This window comes from Crassostrea angulata, chromosome 4, assembly GCF_025612915.1.
Source record: "Crassostrea angulata isolate pt1a10 chromosome 4, ASM2561291v2, whole genome shotgun sequence".
Lineage (NCBI taxonomy): Eukaryota > Metazoa > Mollusca > Bivalvia > Ostreida > Ostreidae > Magallana > Magallana angulata.
In genome coordinates this window covers 14,825,833-14,847,442 of record NC_069114.1, presented here as the reverse complement: position 1 = coordinate 14,847,442, position 21,610 = coordinate 14,825,833, and the positions used below count along the sequence as shown (strand labels likewise).

The 21,610-nt window shown below is 33.6% G+C and overlaps 2 protein-coding genes and 1 pseudogene across 4 annotated transcripts; 1 reads left to right on the top strand and 2 right to left on the bottom strand.

Annotated features, from left to right (window-relative positions):
* Nucleotides 1-1,280: 1,280 nt before the first annotated feature.
* On the bottom strand, nucleotides 1,281-20,693 carry LOC128179886 (uncharacterized). Of its 3 annotated transcripts, none has more exons than XM_052847573.1 (5): nucleotides 20,609-20,693; nucleotides 7,751-7,872; nucleotides 7,122-7,174; nucleotides 6,535-6,785; nucleotides 1,281-5,100 (listed from the first exon to the last, which is right to left on the bottom strand). In XM_052847573.1, exon 5 carries the CDS (start codon nucleotides 5,089-5,091, stop codon nucleotides 3,364-3,366), a length of 1,728 nt encoding a protein of 575 aa, XP_052703533.1. In that variant the 5' UTR covers nucleotides 5,092-5,100; nucleotides 6,535-6,785; nucleotides 7,122-7,174; nucleotides 7,751-7,872; nucleotides 20,609-20,693; the 3' UTR covers nucleotides 1,281-3,363. The 3 variants fall into 3 exon arrangements, with proteins under 3 accessions (XP_052703533.1, XP_052703535.1, XP_052703534.1); XM_052847575.1 differs by having other exon boundaries at nucleotides 6,622-6,785; XM_052847574.1 differs by lacking the exon at nucleotides 6,535-6,785.
* Nucleotides 11,893-14,166, top strand: LOC128179906 (uncharacterized; annotated as a pseudogene).
* On the bottom strand, nucleotides 16,389-17,720 carry LOC128182090 (uncharacterized protein K02A2.6-like). The gene has a single exon (XM_052850704.1). The coding sequence runs from the start codon at nucleotides 17,718-17,720 to the stop codon at nucleotides 16,389-16,391; it is 1,332 nt and encodes a 443-aa protein (XP_052706664.1).
* Nucleotides 20,694-21,610: the final 917 nt, after the last annotated feature.

Sequence of the window (21,610 nt, the reverse complement as noted above, 5' to 3'; positions counted from 1 at the left end):
CCACCAAACCCCTGTCTTAATTTGCTTCCACAATACACAAACCTTAGCCACGCCCCTGTTAGCCAACTATTTTTGTTTTGAAAGAGAAAAATAATTAATGTTTTTCATATTTTTTTTCTTTGCGAATATGCTAGCTGAAAATGTAGGGATGAGATTGGCCCTTAAAGAATCATCTTATTTTCATGAAGAGGATAGTTGGATACAAAGGAAATCACCTTGCATCTAGAAACATACAATCGTACACTGTCAAAGAACATATATATTTACACCAAATATCTGTTTTTTTTCACAATTAGCAAATTTTGATAAAAACTGCAAAGACACCATCATCAGCAGTATAACACCTACCCCGCATACGTCCTGAAACGTGTCAAATTCTTTCTAAAATTTTGAAAATTGAAAACTTTGGATTTGATTTTAAAGACACTACAGAGGCATAGTTGAAGATGCTGCAGGAAAAAAGAATTTGACTATGTACATCAGAAAATAATACAAGTACAATAATTTTATAAATTCATGACAAACAAAGGAACAAATTCACGCTCTAACCTCTGACGTGTTTAGCAGAAAAGAAGCACAGCAATCGCTTTTTAGCGAATGAAAAAAAGCCTTTTCTTCTTAGGCCTCGGAAAACTGAATGTAGGGCCAAAAACGGCACCATAAAAGGGCTTTTAACGAAATAAATCAGGCCATTGAATCTGCATGTAAAACATCAAACAAAACAAGAAACGGATAAAGTTTTTATCACTGAAAAAAAACTAATGGACGGATATTTTTAAAAAGAGAATTGAAAAAATCGGCAAAACAAGAAAAGAAAAAAAAAAGCCAAAAACGAAACGCAAATACAATGGCCTACAATAAATATACAAACATGACGCAAGAGGCATAGAGAATAAAAAGCGTCATTATGTAAGTGAAAAATACACATCACGGCAAGATAAACAAGTTCGATACGCTATCATCCGATTTCTCACTAGAAAACACCAGAAAATGATAAGACCAGTCCGTAACACAAAGGACATTTCCAGAAAACTTAGAGTAAATGCATTGAATTAAAGATTGTTTCCAAATTAAAGGACAACCAACAAGTATATAAGAAAAGGGGGGAAAAACTCCTTCTGAAGATCTCTTAGATCCAAATACCAGCGTCCTTCAAAAACAAAAATGAGCAGAAACAAATATATATTTAAAAAAAAAAACTATTAATATAAGGCCCCAGAACCAAACATCCATGTAGAAGGCGCAAATTAAAAGCACAGATAGATACGTTTTACCGAATGTTCTATGAATTCTTGGGTTAGATCTCGAAGAAAAAGGAAGTATCACCACATTGAAAAAAGGGTAACCCCGTAAAACTACCCCCAAGAATTTTATTTGTATCAACTATAGTTAGGGATGCACACTGTTTCTGTCTCACTTCAGACAAATAAAAAAAGAAAACATTATATAAAATTCTCATATTGAAATATAGGGGATATCATTGAATGCAGAGTCACGTAATACGTGATGAAAAAGGAAATAAAACTTTTTGACAACTTTACATAAATGATCTCTTTGCCTTTTGCTGCATCTGTTTGCAGTTAGAAAGATCTTTAACTAAACCACTATAAATGGTCAAAACATAATTCAGTCAATATTATTTTAACAATCAACGAACATTGCTAAGACATTAAATTGACAGATCATCAGACCATCAATGAAGAGTCCCAAGATCAGCACAATGAAGACCAAGGTGCTCAAAGCAAAATCTATAACGTGGAAAAATAAGTAATGAAATGAACACTAAATACGTGAAATGAACACTAAATTGAACACTAAATGAAATAAACACTACAAGGGTATTGGACATAAATAAAAACAAGAGAAATTTTTGTTTAAAAACTAATGCCCCCTCCATCTGCGAAGAAAATAAACGGAAACTACAAATAAATGGGATTTTTTTAAGTCCAAGGCACATAACTCTGTCAAAATATGAGCGTACCCAAAATTAAACTTGGCCTAGATATTATTATGACAAACCTTTTTATTAAATTTCATTTTAATATGTGCATCCTCTGCCAAGAAAATGAAAGGAAACTGCAAATAATTGGTATTTTTCCACGTTCAAGGTGCATAACTCTGTCGAAAATTGCTCGATCATACCCAAAGTTTGATATTATTATGATGATTCTGTATACCAAATTCCATTTCAATAGGTGCATCCTATGCAAAGAAAATGAACGGAAACTGTTGGTGGACCGATCGACCGAGAGACAGCAGCGAAGCAATATGTCATCCCTTCTTCGAAGGAGGGCATAAAAAGAATGCAAAAAGAAACAGCAAAATAAGATATACTTTATTATGGTGCCCTATAAAGAAAAAAGGGCAACATCAGGAAAGTGTTAGACTAAAATTAGTCTAAGATAAGACTATTACATTCCAACATAAAAAAAACATTGCTCCGAAATCAAGTTAAAAACCAAATTGCTTTGAATAATCAAAATCAGTTTGCAATGGTTATAAAGGACCGTTCGTATTTTGAACGCCTGCAAGTGAAACGATGTGCATTTTCTCAGGAATTACATTTACAGATAGGATAGATATTGAAGTTTGTTCAAGCCATGATCGCCAAGGATAGGATTGGGCAACAAAGGGGAGGGGGTCGATTATTTACATAAGAATGTAAAGAGAAAAATCTTTTAAAATCCTTTTCTCAAAAACAAAAATCAAAAAAGCTGTAACTTGTGTGGAAACATTCTTAGGAAGTGTTTGAAATTGACTTGAAGGTTGTTCAATTTATGATCCCTTGGGATTTGATGGGGCTACATTGGTGGGGGTAAATTTTTCATTGGGATAAAGTAAATTATTTTCAAAAAGTGTTATAATGTATAGTATTACTTACATGCAGGCTTTGACATTGTTGATTCAAAATTGTTTAGGCTGTGGACCCTAAACAAATATTGGGTCCCACATGTGTTTAAAGTCTGATGTAAGTTTATATATTAATGAACAATTGATTAAGATATTCTTGAGAACTGCAACGCTTAATATATGATATAGCTACAAAATCATCCTGTTATAAAAGGGGCTCAATACTTAGTACAACACGCCGGTAGATTTAAATTTCAAAATTAACATGAATACAGGGATTGAATATGCGATATTCGTGAATGACTATAATGGAAACATTTACGAAACTCTATCGTAGGTTCTTCTTCCGACAACTTATGTTTATTTTTGATTGAATACACAGTTTGCAAGAGCCATTTGAAAAGAAGTAAAAACATTCATTGTTTATATCATTATGACAATAAGAATTAAGGATACTTATATAAGAAGGCATCACCACACTAGTTCACGGATTTGCAAAAGATGTACCACATTCTATTGAGAACAGTAATCCAAATACTTAAAGACGGATATTGTTTTTTTGTCCCATTGTCCGACTAAGAGGTTATTTTCTTCATCTAGACAAAGTCCACATGGATTCTTTAGACCAAATTCCTCGTTTATTAATAAGGCAATAAAACTTCCATTCTCATCGACAATGTGAACAGTATTGGATGCCCCGTCACATATTAGAAGGTGTCCTAAGTCATCAGTGCAGATTCCATTTGGAGAAAATGTCATTTGACTCGACCCTTGATAGGAAAATTTGTGTCTTCCTGATTTTGATACAACTACGACAGCTTTCTTTCTGTGGTCAGAGGTGCAAACATCTTCGTTCTTGTTTTCGCAAATGTACGTTGGGAATTCATACAGACGTTTCTTGGTCATATTCTTATTGTATTCCCGTATCATTAATCCATCATTGTCGTATCTTTTAATTTTACTCTTAATTTTAGACCCTTGTGTCTCTTTGACCGTACCCACGAAAATGTCCTTAGTTATCTTAGAGCAGAACACACATTTCGGAACCCAATCTTCTGTACTAATGAACTCTGTCACTTCTTTTTCAATCGTAATTTTACTGATGACCCTCCTTTCTTTGTCCGCGAAAAGCAGATCTCTAGCCTTGTTTGTCGAATGATATCCTTCACCCCCAGCAGCATTGATCTTCTGTAAGAGTTTACCATGTAATTCGGCTTGGACGATAACGCATCTAGTGTCACTCACCCATAATCTGTCGATGTCAAATGAAATGTGGCACCCATCATGGACTCCGTTTACATTTATTTCCTTCAACTTTTTAACGGCTGCTGACCTTCTTAAAACCATTTCTGGTTTTATTTTTGTTTTATCTGGTATCTTCTGCCTTGTATCTAATGTCAATTTATCATCAATATCCACAATCCGTTTTGCACCGTTTGCTTTAAGCCTGACACTACCGAACAATTTGGACACTTCATCAATAGTGGCTCTTCTTGGTTCGTACTCATAAGTATCAGGAGTGTGAGTTTCAGGAATAGGAATGGTTTTTATTGTCGTATTTTCCCTTTGACTGACTATGATGTCATTTTTATCTGTATTCAGAAGTTTCGATTCATATGTTTGTCTGAGATTAGTTAGATATGATATAAAATCTGTTAAAGTATCTTCTTCATTGTTAAGATTTTCGATAATATCTTTTTCGATTTTTCCAAGTTTGTCAATTTCACCAGAAACTACATCATCGACAAAAGTTTTAAGAGAATCAGCTTTGGATTTCAAACCCCTTCTAATGTTTTTAAACATATCTTTTATATTTGTAACATCTTCTCCGACATTACGAACAATATTGTTAGACGTTGGTATTAAATGTTCCCGAATTTTCGATATTTCGCTTCTACGTGTTTCAGAATAACATTCATACAATTCTCTCATATCAAGGAATAAATGGTCCTTGTGAAATGGCTTTACAGTGCATTTCTTACAGACAAAAGTCTCGCAGTTCGAACATAATTTACACAGGTTTTCGTCAGTGTGTAATTGACACTTCTCATTTAGGAATTTAAAAATTTCCTGGTCTGAAAATTGGGTGACCTTGTGGTGTGATGTCACTTGGTCCACACTGTGTTTGTCCTTGCAGGAATCACATAGTTTAAGACCGCAGATGTTACAGTGGAAGTCACAGCGTTCTTCACATTGGTCACAATTTAGATGGAATTGTGAAATTCCAAAGCCAGTAGCCATATTTCAAACCTATTTAAATACAAACACATAAAAAATACAATAAAATGGTTCCGAAAAGAGGTGTAACAAGATACGATCTCGTTACGAGTAACGAGTAGGTCTTCCGTTCAATTTTTAAACGATACGAATAAGATGTCAATGAAATTTCAGAATTCCCCCTCAACCACTCCCTTTTAGATAATGCATACGATTGTCAATATCCCTTGAAATGTTTAACAAAGAGTTTTGCTTTTTTACATACATCACATTAAAGATTGAAGATTTTAGTCCCCTATGATCCCTAGTTACGTCATCAATTGGTTTGGCAATGAGTTTTACAAACTGATATTGCTACGACCAACAACTTTGTTTCTGTAATGCATTACAAAATCTTGATCGTTTTTAAGGTATGTGTAATAAATTTTACGAGTGTCTTGGCCCCTAATTTAAGAGGCCAACCCCTTTTTTCTTGAGTTCATTCGAAACATCTCACGGATACTTACATTTTTTGTTCTTACACTTATCTAGAATTGTTGATCATTTTTGAGATACAAATGATTAAATAGTTTACGGGCCAGCCCTGTAGATCCTTAATGGGGACAGACTTTGGTGCTTTGATAAATTGAATCGATTAGAATTATTAATGCGAACATTTTCTCTTCTACAATGCTTAACAAAGTATGTCTCCTTTTCTAAATATATTGCGTCAAAGTTTTAGTACTTTGGCCCCTAAAAATCCCTAATTACGTAATAAATGGGCGTTGCAATGATTTTACCTGATAGATATTGTGACGATCAACAACTTTGCTTCTATAATGCATTACAAAATCTTTATCTTTTTAAGGTATGTGTAATAGACTTTACGAGTGTCTTGGCCCCTAATTTAAGAGGCTAGCCCCTTTTTTCTTGAGTTCATTCGAAAGGTCTCACGAATACTAACATTTTTTGTTCTTACACTTATCTAGAATTGTTGTTCATTTTTGAGATACAAATGATTAAATAGTTTACGGGCCAGTCCTCTAGATCGTTAATGGGGACAGACTTTGATGCTTTGATAAATGGAATCGATTAGAATTATAAATGCAAACATTTTCTCTTCTACAATGCTTAACAATGTATGTCTCCTTTTCTAAATATATTGCGTCAAAGTTTTAGTACTTTGGCCCCTTAAAATCCCTAGTTACGTAATAAATGGGCGTGGCAATGATTTTACCTGATAGATATAGTTACGATCAACAACTTTGCTTCTATAATGCATTACAACATTTTTATCATTTTTAAGTTATTTGTAATAGAGTTTACAAGTGTCTTGGCCCCTAAAAAAGGGACCAGCCCTTTTTTCTTGATTTTGTTGGAAAGAACCTTTGATTATCTACTACTTTTGTCATATATGTCTTAACAAAATATCAACTGATAAAAAGATACAGATCAAAACGTATGAAAATATTGAATAAACATTCGCACTCAATTTTCGTGCACAGGCGAGCTCCAAGAAATGGCGCCACTGGCGTAAAACAACATAATAGTGCACAACTTCAAACTATAGACTACCTATCCTGAAAATTTCATAGTCATATCTCTGACAGTTTCTGAGATCAGCTCTGCACAAAGTTGGTCGTAAAAATGTACAAAATGGCCGATAAATCGGTACCGGAAGTGACGACAGGAAAAATCTCAAAAATGTATTAAGTTTACATCAAGTCCCATCTTCGATTCTGTGAAAAAATAGTTGAAATCGGTTGAACAGTTTTCGAGAAATCTCGTGCACAAAATTTGGAGAAAAAAATAATAAGAAACAGTACGAAAACTATAAGGTCTTCCGGAAACGGAAGACATTAATAATATTTTATCTCTGCGTTAGTAAGTCTTCTCCTTTTGGTTTTCAAAACATATAAGATTTGTGTCATTCTTTCCATTCTTTTATTATCGAGCAGAAAATTTAAACGCATGCCATTTAAACACATTTCAACAGATTCAAAAGCTTAGTTCAATATCGAAAACTCTACTTCTTGAATCGATATAAAATATAACATTAAGGCTGGCCTTCTTACCTCGTCTTTGACGAAAAAAACTCTCGTTTTCTAAATGATGCACTCTAATAGTCCTGTAAACAGAAGAAACGACGGCATTTTATAATTTGTCGACACATTTCGAAACTGAAAGTCGACTAGTACTAGTATGTAAATGCTAGTTATAAGTATGCAAAATAGTTTTCCTATCGATGTCCTTGCACTTGGTTATTTTTACCTTGTTTATTGTTTATGCTTGATCGCTTTCTAGCCATTGCTGTATGAGCCAAAAGGGGAAGGAAATACCAATATATATATATATATATATATATATATATATATATATATATATATATATATATATATATATATATATATATATATATATATATATATATATATATATGGGCGGATGAAATATTGAATACACGTTTAGAATACTCAGTTCAAGTTATAAACCCTGGATTCTTTTAATATGTCCCCTTGCCCTTAAACCCAGCAGTGTATAGCAATTTCTTGTTGTGACAGGAACTGGGATTGGATTTTAGCAGATATTAAATATAGATCTGTATTTGTGTAATTTTGTGCACCTTCAGATTTTAGAACAGTTACATGTATGAAGATAGACGTCGCAGCGGCGAGATCTTGAGAAATATGTTGTACTTACTTACCACAATGTAAATTACGCAAAGTAACTTCTTTATGTGGAAGAACCTCAAGTAGATCTCATTTTCTATTCACTTCATTTTATTTGTATCAACTATAGTTAGGGATGCACACTGTTTCTGTCTCACTTCAGACAAATAAAAAAAGAAAACATTATATAAAATTCTCATATTGAAATATAGGTGACATTATTGAATGCAGAGTCACGTAATACGTGATGAAAAAGGAAATAAAACTTTTTGACAACTTTACAGAAATGATCTCTTTGCCTTTTGCTGCATCTGTTTGCAGTTAGTAAGATCTTAAACTAAACCACTATAAATGGTCAAAACATAATTCAGTCAATATTATTTTAAAAATCAACGGACATTGTGTAACGTGGTTGAGCCAGGCGATCTCCAAATAACACTGAAGACAGTTTCAATTAATGAATTTATTTACAAGAAAATAAATCAACAGAAATATATACAAATTCTCACTCACTTTCACCCTCACTCACACACGCACTCTCGTTCAAAAACTAAATGCTTAAATCTAAACCCCAAAACTTAAATTCTCTTCTTGACAATTACTAATATAAATAATAAATAATAGACAGCTAAATGATCTTATTCATAATGTTCAGTTTGCAAACACAATTATATTGTATATTATATTCTATTCTATATGTTGCCAAACGTTCACAAGAACACTTCTTGTCCACTAGTCCTATCGCTATAGGGTTTCACTTATCTCAACCATCGATATACGAACGTCTGCGCTGATGGTTCAATATACACAATCACATGTCCATCCTCATCACAATTTCTGGGGCTGTAGTCCTAGAGCTGGTTGTTGTGTGTTGTGGTAGTGAGACAGTCCTATGGATCCAAACGTGTGCTACATCGTCATCATGCTCATCGACCACTGTCACAACGCTACAAAGTCAACACTAATAAATCAACTGTATCAAAACGTACAGTATATAAATCCATGTAGGCAACAACCATAGGCAACATTATTATATTACTATAGTATATAATATCTTATAGCTGTCTATAATGATTAAAATACATATGCATGGTAACATGTAAACAAAGTTTAAACCAATATGGATTCCACTTCCGGGAACTCACTTCCGCCCAACATATTTAATTCATTTTACACAAAAAATATCTCCACAGTAGAAAAATACGTTTAAGGTAGCTCCGTACCTATAAAATTATGGGTTCAAAGTTAAAAAACTTAACTTTTTTTAACTTATTGGATTTGAATTTCATCAAAAAATAAATAAAATATATATGTATCCATATTATTTAAGATGTAAGGTAATAAAAACCAAAGGCTGAAATAAATATCTGAAAATCACACTTTTTCTTGTTTAAAAATTAAATAAAAGTGGATGGATACTTGTTTATCTATAAATGTTTTATTGCTTACTATGTCAGAAAACTAAAATTAATTAAAAAAAAAAAAAAAAAGAAAAAATTGTTTACATTAGAAAAATTACAGCATTTAGATATATCACTTAGAGAAAAATAGAAAAGAGTTATTTCCCTTTGTTATTATTGAATTATGTCGAATATAAGGATGAAAAACGCTTATTAAATATCTCCAAGTAAACAATGATTTGAGTTTTTGATATGCACCTATAATAACTTAGAAATTACAAATCTACTTGCAAGAATTTTAATGAATTCATGGTTTATGTAAAATGTATGACGTCACAGGAGGGTGGATTTACTTTAAAAGGAGACGAAAAATACAAATACAAAAGGCGTTTAACGTTATCGATAGAAATAAGAATGGGGTATTTAAACTTTCTCTCCACTGTCACACCTGAGTGAACAACACAGGTAAGTTTTGTGAATGCTAGCCAAGCTATATTTAGAAATAAGTTAAACGACAAAGTTTTACTTTATATAGCTAGTCCAGCTAACGCCATTTTATTGTAAGACCGGTAACTCTTACTTGTGACCTGACGGCCATATTTGATGGTCAGAGACGACCACGATAGGCGATATCAAAATTTTTATCTGTAAGTATAAATTAGAACAATGACAACTGGATTTAATGAGTTGAATAGATAAAGACTAATGTTTACTTTGTTTGTATACTTTTAAAGTGAAATAAATTTGGATAACTCACTGTGTGACAGTAAAATACAATTATTGTTTTCGTTACCAGTGATGTATTTTTTAAAGTTTATAGTTATTTGCGCATAGATTGGAATTAGTTGGATATCATATGAACTTCTACTAATATATACCTACGTATCCGTGCGAAAGATTTTTTTTTTTAAATGCTGCGCTTTTCTGCGATAACAGTTTAAACGTTTCTCTATATCAATAATTGCATTTTATTACCTCCCCCTTGTTATAGTCTGTTTTTAATATTTGTATGTTCTTTTAGGCTTGTCAAGGACAGTTTCCATTTCAAGAATAGAATTTTCCATATAATGTAAGTCAATTTATTTAATATCTTGTAATATTTGTATGATACATGTAGTATGAAGCATTTTCATAAATGTACACGTACAACTGAACATTCATATGCATATGTTTTGAAGCTAAACTTCTATATGTTTCATAAAAGTACACTATTCATTACAGAAATATTAAACAATTTTTGATGGATTAACAAAATTCCTACTACATGTAATTTTACAGATATAGATATATGTGTTTTATGTTGTGTGTCTACGTATTTGTACATTGTCTATGTCTATGTGTATTTGTGTACGTCACATCACAAATTAATTATGCTTTTATTAACTTCAAACAGCGTATATGTGGTAAAATTCTTTTTCTATAACATCACACGTTATCACAATGTCTTTGACCAATGAAAAGGTTGTTCAAATATATAAAAAACATAATGGTTCCATGAATGGTGTCCATAAAGAAATCTGCCAAACTCTGCACATCGATTCGTGTCAAATAAATAAAAGCAGCTAACATTGGAAAATTAAAAAAATTATCAAAGAATTTGAAAGACTCAATAAATCTATAAGAAATCGATATATGAGCAATATAAGAGGAAAGAATTCAAATGTCCATCAAAATCCAATAAAGAACCAGCAAGCACATGTGTACCGTCAGAAACAGACACTGAAAAAATAACAACAAGAACTGAACAAGACATTATCATATCCCAGCTCAAGAAGGAAAATATTAAACTTAAAGAAAAAATCCGAGGCTATAGAATTAAAGAAATTAACCAGAAAATGAAACGAACCAAAGAAAAGGTGAGGAAACTGAAGAAAAAGTAAATGTATATCTGAGGAAGGAACAACAAGAAAAAGATAATAAAGTTGACAAAGGAGTTCAGTGCAACACTCTAAATACTTATATTGAAGAACTCAAATGTGAAATCGACAATCTGATCGCTGAAAAAGATGACATTGTAGCAGATGAAGATGATTATGTACATGTAAAGAAAGTTTTAGATTTTAAAGAAAATGGTAAAGGTTGTCCATATAATTATAAATTAAGAAATCTATATTATTTTTTTAGAAGTAGAAATATTGGTGTTCACCATATTGGTCCTGTTTTAGAAGCTGTTTTAGATATTTTTAATATAAGTGTAAACAAATTACCAAGTAAGAGCACTGCGTCTGTTTTAACGAGTGAAATGAGTGTTTTAAGTAGATGTCATTTGAATAAAGAACTTTTAAACAGTAGTAACATTACAATGCATAGAGATGCAACTACAAAAAAGGACATCATTTTAATGCAGTTCAAATTAGTACTGGGGAGAAAGTTTTGACAGCAGGTGTGAGAGAAGTGAGTGATGGGAAGGGAGAGACGTATGTGAGTGCTACCAATGAGATTTTTAATGATATTGTCAATAATGAGAGGGAGAAAGATCAAATTTTTAATTCTGTTTCATGTTTTATGACAGATAGGAGTTCTACAGAACAGAAGGTTAACAATATTTTATGTGAAGATATATCCCATGATGTTCAATCTTTTAAATGTTCAGTACATCCCCTTCTTCAATTTTCTGAGGTTTGTTTGGAAGAAATTTTTCATATTGAAAAGGAGCTAAATATTAATTTTGATGGACACACCAGCTCTACTAAAGAGCCATTTATCATGTTTATTTTAAGGTGTGTATCCAAATTTTTTTTTAAAGATGGCACTGGCGATCCAAACATTTCTCATTTATATTTTAAAAGCCAGGGCATTGATAGAATTCCTGTAATGAATATAAGAGGAAATCGTTTTAATGTTTGTTTTTATAATGCTGCTGGTACTTTTTTTATACACAAACTTTTACTTCAATACATTTTATCATCAAAGAGTTCTTTTAATTTTGTCCAGAATGTTATTGTTTTATCATTACAAAACAAATGTATTTTAACAATTTTAAGAGCACTTGGTATTTTATGTAAATTATTAACAGGACCATATTGGTTAAAAACAATGGAGGTGAACAATATTTTATCAATGGGGTCAGTTTTTAAAAGATTTTTACATGTTTTAGATTTATGTGCAAAAGAACCTATATTGGCTTTAAGACAGAAAATTAGACTATTTGAAGGACCAGAATTAGAAGATAGTGTTTCTGAATTTTTATTTACATATCCTATTAATGATGACTTAACATGTGTTTTTATCAAACGTTTATGTGTTGTTTTGAAAACCAAAGTAGAAAAACTATTTGATGATTTTTTAAAAGATGGTAAATATTTTAATGTACAAAAGAATTTAGATTTTAAGTGTTCATCCTGTCCCACAAGCAATATTTGTGTAGAACAGTTGATGGGACAGGTTGATTATCATGTACAATCATCCTCAATGTCATCAAATAATACCGTGGAAAGTAAACTATTATATGTTAACAACAAAACTTCAGAATGGTTCAATAACAAAAGTAAGGAAGAGAAAAAAAAATCACTGTACAAACCATGAAAAAAAACAGAACATTTATGACCTTAGAGAAACACAGAAAACAGACTTTATTAAGGAAACACCTCACAAACTTAAAAGAAAAACAAGAGGACATAAAAAGAAAGAAGAAGAAAAAAGAAGACGAACTTGACAAAGTCATAGACCACATCAGAGAAGAAGGACTGTGGGACACTGAAAGTAAAATTGATCGTGAACTCCAAAAAATTAAAACCAAAAAAGACAGATTGTCATCCTTGAAAAAACAAATTAACATCCATAAGAAAGTATTTCAAATTAGTAAACAACATAAACATTTATTAAATTTTAGCAAAAAAGGAAAACTATTTGACGAAGGAACACTAAGAAACAATCTGCTAATGTTAATGAATTTACGAAAAGAAAATACTGAAACACCTGTCTGCGAAACCTCCTTTTCTCCCATGGACCTGCTCAGTAGAGAGATTATACATACCTGGTCCGAAGATGGCGAGGATGTTCAGTGGGAGGGAAAAATATTAAGCCATGCTAATGGAGTTTTTAAAGTAATTTAGTCACAAAATTGCACTGCATGATTCTTACAAAAATGGTGTAAATGGCATCCTACTCCCCTAACCAACACAAATAATTACTATTACTTTATGTAAAACGTCATTAAAAGTTATAGTATATTTACTCAGATATATAATTCATTAATCATGAATGATACAATGGTGAGCATTTTACTTACTTAATGTGTTTTGATATATATCAATTTCATTTGTTACTAAATTTTATATAAACTTAATAAAGTAATAATAAAAGAGTAATAATGTTTAACACTGAATCCAAAAGATATTTAAAATTGAGTAAACTGTTCAATGTTTCATGTTTTTGTTTGTCTACGTCAGTGTTTGTGAATAAATGTTTGTGTATGTGTTCATAGTCATATTCAAAAAAAAAAAAAAAGAATTTTATAATTAAATTTTTGATTTTAATATTCATAATATCATTTCATAAGGACAGACATTACAATTATTTAAATATTTCAGGTTTTGTATTGGAACGATAAAGAAAAGACAGACAGCAGTGTGTCTGACTTGACAGAACAAGAAATAAACAAAGACATTGAGGACGGAAATTTATTCTTTAAAGGTAGTATAATGTTAAATGTATCTATTGGGTTATATTAAATATTATTACATTTTATTTATAATAAAACACATTACCGGTATTTCATTTATTTTAGACGCAGCAACTAGATTGGATCATTCCTACATTTGAAAAAGACTATAAAAAGAGGAGTTGTCTTTCATAGGTAATTTCACTATTATAAAGAGTAGGAGTTATGACCCTTTGGTCACAAGGCCAATTTAATTTGACCAACATATATAGATGATTTGCATATTTATTAACCATCAACCAATGAAAAGCTGTTTACTTCTAGTCAAGGTATGGACAAAGAAACAAGGTTTTGCAAGTTTACTGAAGAAAATTTTATTTTAAATTTTAGGTGGACTAGCTACTTTATATGCAAACAAATAACGAGAAAACATATCGAATGCACTGTACAGTACTCACCACAGTCTGTTTTCCGTGCCCGTGTTATGCAGTGATTCATGCAGCTGTATGCATAGACTTGCAAGTAGAAAAAATCGTGCGCCCCTCTTGCAACACGACCGCACACCTGAGAAAAAGGCTAAATTCTCCTACGTCACACCTTAGAATTGTGGGTAATACCCAGCCGGGTTTAAAATACAGGGCCGTAAAGCTAACCTGATATATGTGATTGTTACATACCTCCCACCTTTTCAAGAAAATTGTCTACAATTTTTCTCAATAAAACAATCACATATATTCAAGACACAAGTTAAGAAGATATTCTGAACGTATTTACAAAATGTACCTAATACGTACCTCTGAAATTTGTATACTCACTACTGACGGCTCAAGTAATCTGCTCCGACATTGTCGCTGCCCTTGATTGTTACAATTCGGAAACGATATTGTTGGAGAAGTAATGCCCATCTCATCAAACGAGAATTCTCAGTCTTTGACTTGTCTAGGTACGGAAGTGGTTGATGGTCGGTTTCTAATAAAAACTCATGACCGTATAAATATTGGTGAAATTTCTGTACTCCCCATACAACTGCAAGACACTCCTTTTGGATAACTGCATAGGATTGTTCCCTATCTTGCAATTTTCTCCTCGCATATGCCACAGGAAGTTTCTCATCATTTTCCAGCTGAAGGAGTACGGCTCCAATTCCATCTTCTGAAGCATCTGTACGTAAGATAAATGTGCGATCAAAATCTGGCAGTTTAAGGATAGGTCTCTTACATAACAAATCCTTCAAAGTATCGAATGCTTGCTGAGTACTCTCTGTCTATTTTACTTTGTTTGGCTGACCTTTCTTCGTCAGATTTGTTAAAGGAATTGCGATCACTGAAAAGTTTGGGATAAACTTCCTATAAAACCCCGCTAGTCCCAAAAAAGATCGAACTTGTTTCTTTGTTTCAGGGATAGGTGCATTCTTCAATGATTCAATCTTATCCTCCTCAGGTCGTAGTCTCTGCTGACCAATGATATGTCCGAGACATTCTAGTTCGGAGAATGCAAAGAAACACTTTGACGGTCTGGCGGTCAATCCAGCGTTTTGTAAGCGAACAAACAATTCTGTCAGCACCTCCAGATGATCTTCCCATGTATCAGTCGAAATCAGTATATCATCTATGAAGTTGTCAACCTCGTTCATACCATGCAACAATTTTCTCATCAGCCTGTTAAATGTCGCTGGTGCATTCACTAGCCCAAACGGCATAGTTGTGAATTGGAATAGTCCACATGGTGTAGAAAATGCTGTGAGATGTTTGCTTTGGTGATCCATGGGCACTTGCCAGTATCCTTTACTGAGGTCAATTTTTGATACAAACTTTTTTCCAGACATCTTTGCGAAAATGCTTTCAGGATTTGGCATAGGTTCTGAATCGAACACTGTAATGTTGTTCAGCTTCCGAAAGTCCACGCAGAATCTATTTGTTCCGTCTTTCTTTCGGGCAATCACTATTGGCGCGCAATATGGCGACGAAGAAGGTTCAATAACTTTCAGTTGAAGCATTTTTTCGACTTCTTCTTTAATGGTATTTTCCGTATGAAAAGGAAGTGGATACTGTTTAATTCGCACAGGTTCATTTGTCATCAATTCTATTCTGTGTTCCACCAAATTTGTGACTCCAGTTAAATCAGTAAGAACATCTGCAAACGACTTGCATAATTTCTGTAATGCATTACGTTGCTCTGATGTGACATTTTCTGAAATATTGACATCATTGTAAGTTTCTGTTTGTATGGCAGGTGGTAGAAGAATATGTTCTTCGTTGTCATCTGTTTCGTCATCGTCACCATCAAAGTCTATCAATGACACACCACATGCTGAAAATGCACCACAGCATTCATCTTCTCTTTCGATGTACTGTTTGAGTAAGTTTGCATGGATTGTCTTAATCTTTCCATCAATATTGACTCTGTAATCCATGTCTCCTAATCTTTCAACTATGTCAAATGGACCCTTCCATTGCATAAGTAGTTTGTTTGCTTCTGTAGGAAGAAGTATTAAGACTTTGTCTCCTACTTTCATTTTCCTAACTTTTGTCTTCTTGTTGTAGTATTTTCTGTTTCTGTTGCGCCTTCTCTAGCTGTTCGTGGGCAATTTTGCATGTTTCCTCTAATTTCTCTCTTAAGTCTATGACATATATACTGGTAGGTAGTCTTGACGTCATCATCCGGAATTTCTTACGTCCACAGTTCTTTGAGTATCTGCATAGGACCTCGTACTGTGTGGCCATACAAAAGTTCAAATGGTGCAAAACCTAAACTCTCTTGAGGTACTTCTCGATAAGCAAAAAGCAACGCATTGATGTATTTGTCCCAATCCTTTGGTTTTTCTGCACACATTCTTTTCAACATTTGTTTCAGAGTACCATTAAATTTCTCTACTAATCCATTACAGAATGGGTGGTAAGGAGAAGTTGTGATCCTCTTTAAAGATAATAATCGACTGACTTCTTTCATAAGGTCTGAAGTAACCTGTGATCCTTGATCAGATAACAGCTCTCTTGGTATCCCTACGCGGCTGAATATATCGACCAAAGCTTCTGCCACACGTTCTGTTTCTATTCCTGGTAATGGTACAGCCTCTGGATATCGAGTTGAGTAGTCAACCAAGGTAAGTATGTATTTGTTTCCTTTGGTGGTTCGAGGATCAAGTGGTCCAACGAGGTCAACTGCTACACGCTTAAACGGTGTGGTAATTATTGGCATCCTTCCAAGTGGTACTGGTTTGGTTCTTCCTTTCGGGATTGTTCTTTGGCAAATATCGCAGGACTGACAGTATCTTCTGATATCTGCATGAACACCAGGCCAGTAGAATTCTGATGTTAATCTATCAGTAGTTTTCTTGACTCCAAGGTGACCTGCCATTATTGTTTCATGCGCCAACTTCATCACTGCGTTTCTGTATTGCTTTGGCACAATAAGTTGTTGAAAAACCTTGCCGTTTGAACATTTTGAATTTGTGAAATCTCTGTACATAATATTGTTCCGTTCATAAATCTTGGTTTTTCCTCCATCTTTATATGATTTTTCTGAATTGTCTTTGGCTAAAGATCTTAACTTTTCTAATGTTTGATCTGTTTGTTGTTCATGCGCGATCTCTTTTGGTGTAACTTCCGAGACTGCATCAGAAACTCTTAATGGTTTATAGGTCGGACTTCTTTTCTTTGCTTGTGCACGAGTCTGTACTGCTGCTGATGTTCCAGTCGATCGAATCCATGACGTATGAGTATCATCTGGGTTTCTTACACCATTGAAATTTCCGAGGATCAAGTCATATGACGGATTGTCAAAACACCAAGCAGTCACTGTACCGGTGTAGTGAGGAGTATTTATTTCAACTTCAGCTAGATCTGCTTCGACAACTCTTCCATCTGCTAGAATACACTTTTGATTTTGTCCTGTCATTTGATCCGGATTAACTAGATCTCTTCTAATCACAGCACGACTGCAACCAGTGTCCCTGAGAACGTTGATGATTCTGTCACCGATGCATCCTTTCACGATTGGCATGTTCGTCTCAATAAATGTCACAGTTTCACTAACATGTGGTAAGTGTATTTGTTTGTCGATAACTGACGATCCTTGGCCTTGTCGATAATTTCCACAACCGTGATTTCCTTGGAAATTTTCAAAATTTCTGTTGTTAGATTGCTGTCTAGCTGTACTTTGATTCTGATTTCTGTATCGTGTATTATTGTTGTTACCGAATTTTTCGGTGCCACGACCGCCATCACTAAATCTGTCACTTTGATTTCTAACTGGTCTACGTGAATCACATTCATTAGCTTTGTGTCCAAATTTTCCACAAATAAAACAACCTCTTTGATTTGTTGATGTAGCTTGCCCATTGTCTTTGGATTGAAATTGACGATCATTGTTTTGTCTATTATTTTGTTGGTTTCTTTCGAATCCAAATGGCTTCTGTGTGAGGAAAGACGAAGTAGTAGTTCTGGCTTCCGCAAATTGATCAGCGAACTGTGCCATTTCCTGGATATTCGATGGACATCTCTCCTTAAGAAACAGTGAAAGTTCCTTATTACAACACAATAGGAATTGTTCCCTTAAAATGAGATCCTTCAGTTCTTCATACGTTTTGGTAGATTCTGATAGTTCAATCCAGCGTTCTAAATAACTGTCTAGTCTCGAAGAGAACTGTCAAAACGTCTCACTTCCATCAGGTTTTGATGTTCGAAATTTTTTACGGAAACCATCTTCTGTCATTTCGAATCGTTTGTAAAGTGCGTTCTTAAGTTCATCATAATCAAGAGAACGGTGGTAATCTAGCGAAAACATCCAAAGCTTTTCCAGTCTTTTCCAAGCTTTTTTTAGGTGCACTAAGATGTGATCCCCAGTTGATACGAATCCAGTTCTGCGCAGTAGCATATCTTTCGAACCGCTGAATATATGCATCAATATTGTCTTTTGCTTCATCAAAAGGAGGTAATTTAGGGCGTTTAAGTGGTTGTTGAGTTTGAATGACGTGAGTTGATTCCATGGATGATTCTGCATTTTCTCTGTTGCTTGAAACTGTTGGTCAGCTTCAAGTTCTTGTATTTTTCTTTGATGCTCGGATGCGGCGAACTCTTCTTTTCTGGCTTCCATTTCAAGTTGATGTTGTCGTTCTTCTCGAGCGCGATCACTGTATTCTTTTTCCATTTGTAGCTTGAATTCTCTCTCTTCTCTTGCTTGTCTTTCAGATCTATCTTTTTCACGTTCATCACGCATACGAGATTGTTCATCACGCACAAATTGTTTAAGTTCCACATCTTTTAGTCCCATCTTGGCTCCCATCTCCAAGAGTTTCTCCATTTCCGCGATGGTAGACATGGTAATAAATACTAAAGTGAACCAGTATACCTTAAGACGATCAGCATCTAATGTCTAATGACTAAACTTTTTACTTTTATCTAGTATACTCACCTCCTAACAATTTAACGGTGAACCATACTTTAACTTACCTCTAGGTATACTATCATCACCACACAACCTGGGACTAACAACTCACTGATTCTTTGAATTTAAATTATGTCTATCGTTTGACTGTTGTATTTAAGTTTGGCAAACCTTCACAATTAAAACAATCTTGACTGATTTAGAGAACGACAGGTTTTCAACGACCGCTGCCACCAAATGTAACGTGGTTGAGCCAGGCGATCTCCAAATAACACTCAAGACAGTTTCAATTAATGAATTTATTTACAAGAAAATAAATCAATAGAAATATTTACAAATTCTCACTCACTTTCACCCTCACTCACACACGCACTCTCGTTCAAAAACTAAATGCTTAAATCTAAACCCCCAAAATTAAATTCTCTTCTTGACAATTACTAATATATATAATAAATAATAGACAGCTAAATGATCTTATTCATAATGTTCAGTTTGCAAACACAATTATATTGTATATTATATTCTATTCTATATGTTGCCAAACGTTCACAAGAACACTTCTTGTTCACTAGTCCTATCGCTATAGGGTTTCACTTATCTCAACCATCGATATACGAACGTCTGCGCTGATGGTTCAATATACACAATCACATGTCCACCCTCATCACAATTTCTGGGGCTGTAGTCCTAGAGCTGGTTGTGGTGTGTTGTGGTAGTGAGACAGTCCTATGGATCCAAACGTGTGCTACATCGTCATCATGCTCATCGACCACTGTCACAACGCTACAAAGTCAACACTAATGAATCAACTGTATCAAAACGTACAGTATATAAATCCATGTAGGCAACAACCATAGGCAACATTATTATATTACTATAGTATATAATATCTTATAGCTGTCTATAATGATTAAAATACATATGCATGGTAACATGTAAACAAAGTTTAAACCAATATGGAATCCACTTCCGGGAACTCACTTCCGGCCAACATATTTAATTCATTTTACACAAAAAATATCTCCACAGTAGAAAAATACGTTTAAAAGGAGACGAAAAATACAAAATACAAAAGGCGTTTAACGTTATCGACAGAAATAAGAATGGGGTATTTAAACTTTCTCTCCACTGTCACACCTGAGTGACCAACACAGACATTAAATTGACAGATCATCAGACCATCAATGAAGAGTCCCAAGATCAGCACAATGAAGACCAAGGTGCTCAAAGCAAAATCTAAAACGTGGAAAAATAAGTAATGAATGAACACTAAATACGTGAAATGAACACAAAATTGAACACTAAATGAAATAAACACTACAAGGGTATTGGACATAAATAAAAACAAGAGTAATTTTTGTTTAAAAACTAATGCCCCTCCATCTGCGAAAAAAATAAACGGAAACTACAAATAGATGGAATTTTTTCAAGTCCAAGGCACATAACTCTGTCAAAATACGAGCGTACCCAAAATTAAACTTGGCCTAGATATTATTATGACAAACCTTTTTATTAAATTTCATTTTAATATGTGCATCCTCTGCCAAGAAAATGTAAGGAAACTGCAAATAATTGGTATTTTTCCACGTTCAAGGTGCATAACTCTGTCGAAAATTGCTCGATCATACCCAAAGTTTGATATTATTATGATGATTCTGTATACCAAATTCCATTTCAATAGGTGCATCCTATGCAAAGAAAATGAACGGAAACTGTTGGTGGACCGATCGACGGAGAGACAGCAGCGAAGCAATATGTCTTCCCTTCTTCGAAGGAGGGCATAAAAAGAATGCAAACAGAAACAGCAAAATAAGATATACTTTATTATGGTGCCCTATAAAGAATAAAGGGCAACATCAGGAAAGTGTTAGACTAAAATTAGTCTAAGATAAGACTATTACATTCCAACATAAAAGAAAGACATTGCTCCGAAATCAAGTAAAAAACCAAATTGCTTTGAATAATCAAAATCAGTTTGCAATGGTTATAAAGGACCGTTCGTATTTTGAACGCCTGCAAGTGAAATGATGTGCATTTTCTCAGGAATTACATTTACAGATAGGATAGATATTGAAGTTTGTTCAAGCCATGATCGCCAAGGATAGGATTGGGCAACAAAGAGGAGGGGGTCGACTATTTACATAAGAATGTAAAGAGAAAAATCTTTTAAAATCCATTCTCAAAAACAAAAATCAAAAAAGCTGTAACTTGTGTTGAAACATCCTTAGGAAGTGTTTGAAATTGAATTGAAGGTTGTTCAATTTATGATCCCTTGGGATTTGATGGGGCTACATTGGTGGGGGTAAAATTTTCATTGGGATAAAGTAAATTATTTTCAAAAAGTGTTATAATATATAGTATTACTTACATGCAGACTTTGACATTGTTGATTCAAAATTGTTTAGGCTGTGGACCCTAAACAAATATTGGGTCCCACATGTGTTTAAAGTCTGATGTAAGTTTATATATTAATGAACAATTGTTTAAGATATTCTTGAGAACTGCAA

Bases quoted from the DNA above. Each gene is read 5' to 3' on its own strand.
- LOC128182090 (XM_052850704.1), bottom strand. From the start codon at position 17,720: ATGCCAATCGTGAAAGGATGCATCGGTGACAGAATCATCAACGTTCTC.
- LOC128179886 (XM_052847573.1), bottom strand. From the start codon at position 5,091: ATGGCTACTGGCTTTGGAATTTCACAATTCCATCTAAATTGTGACCAA.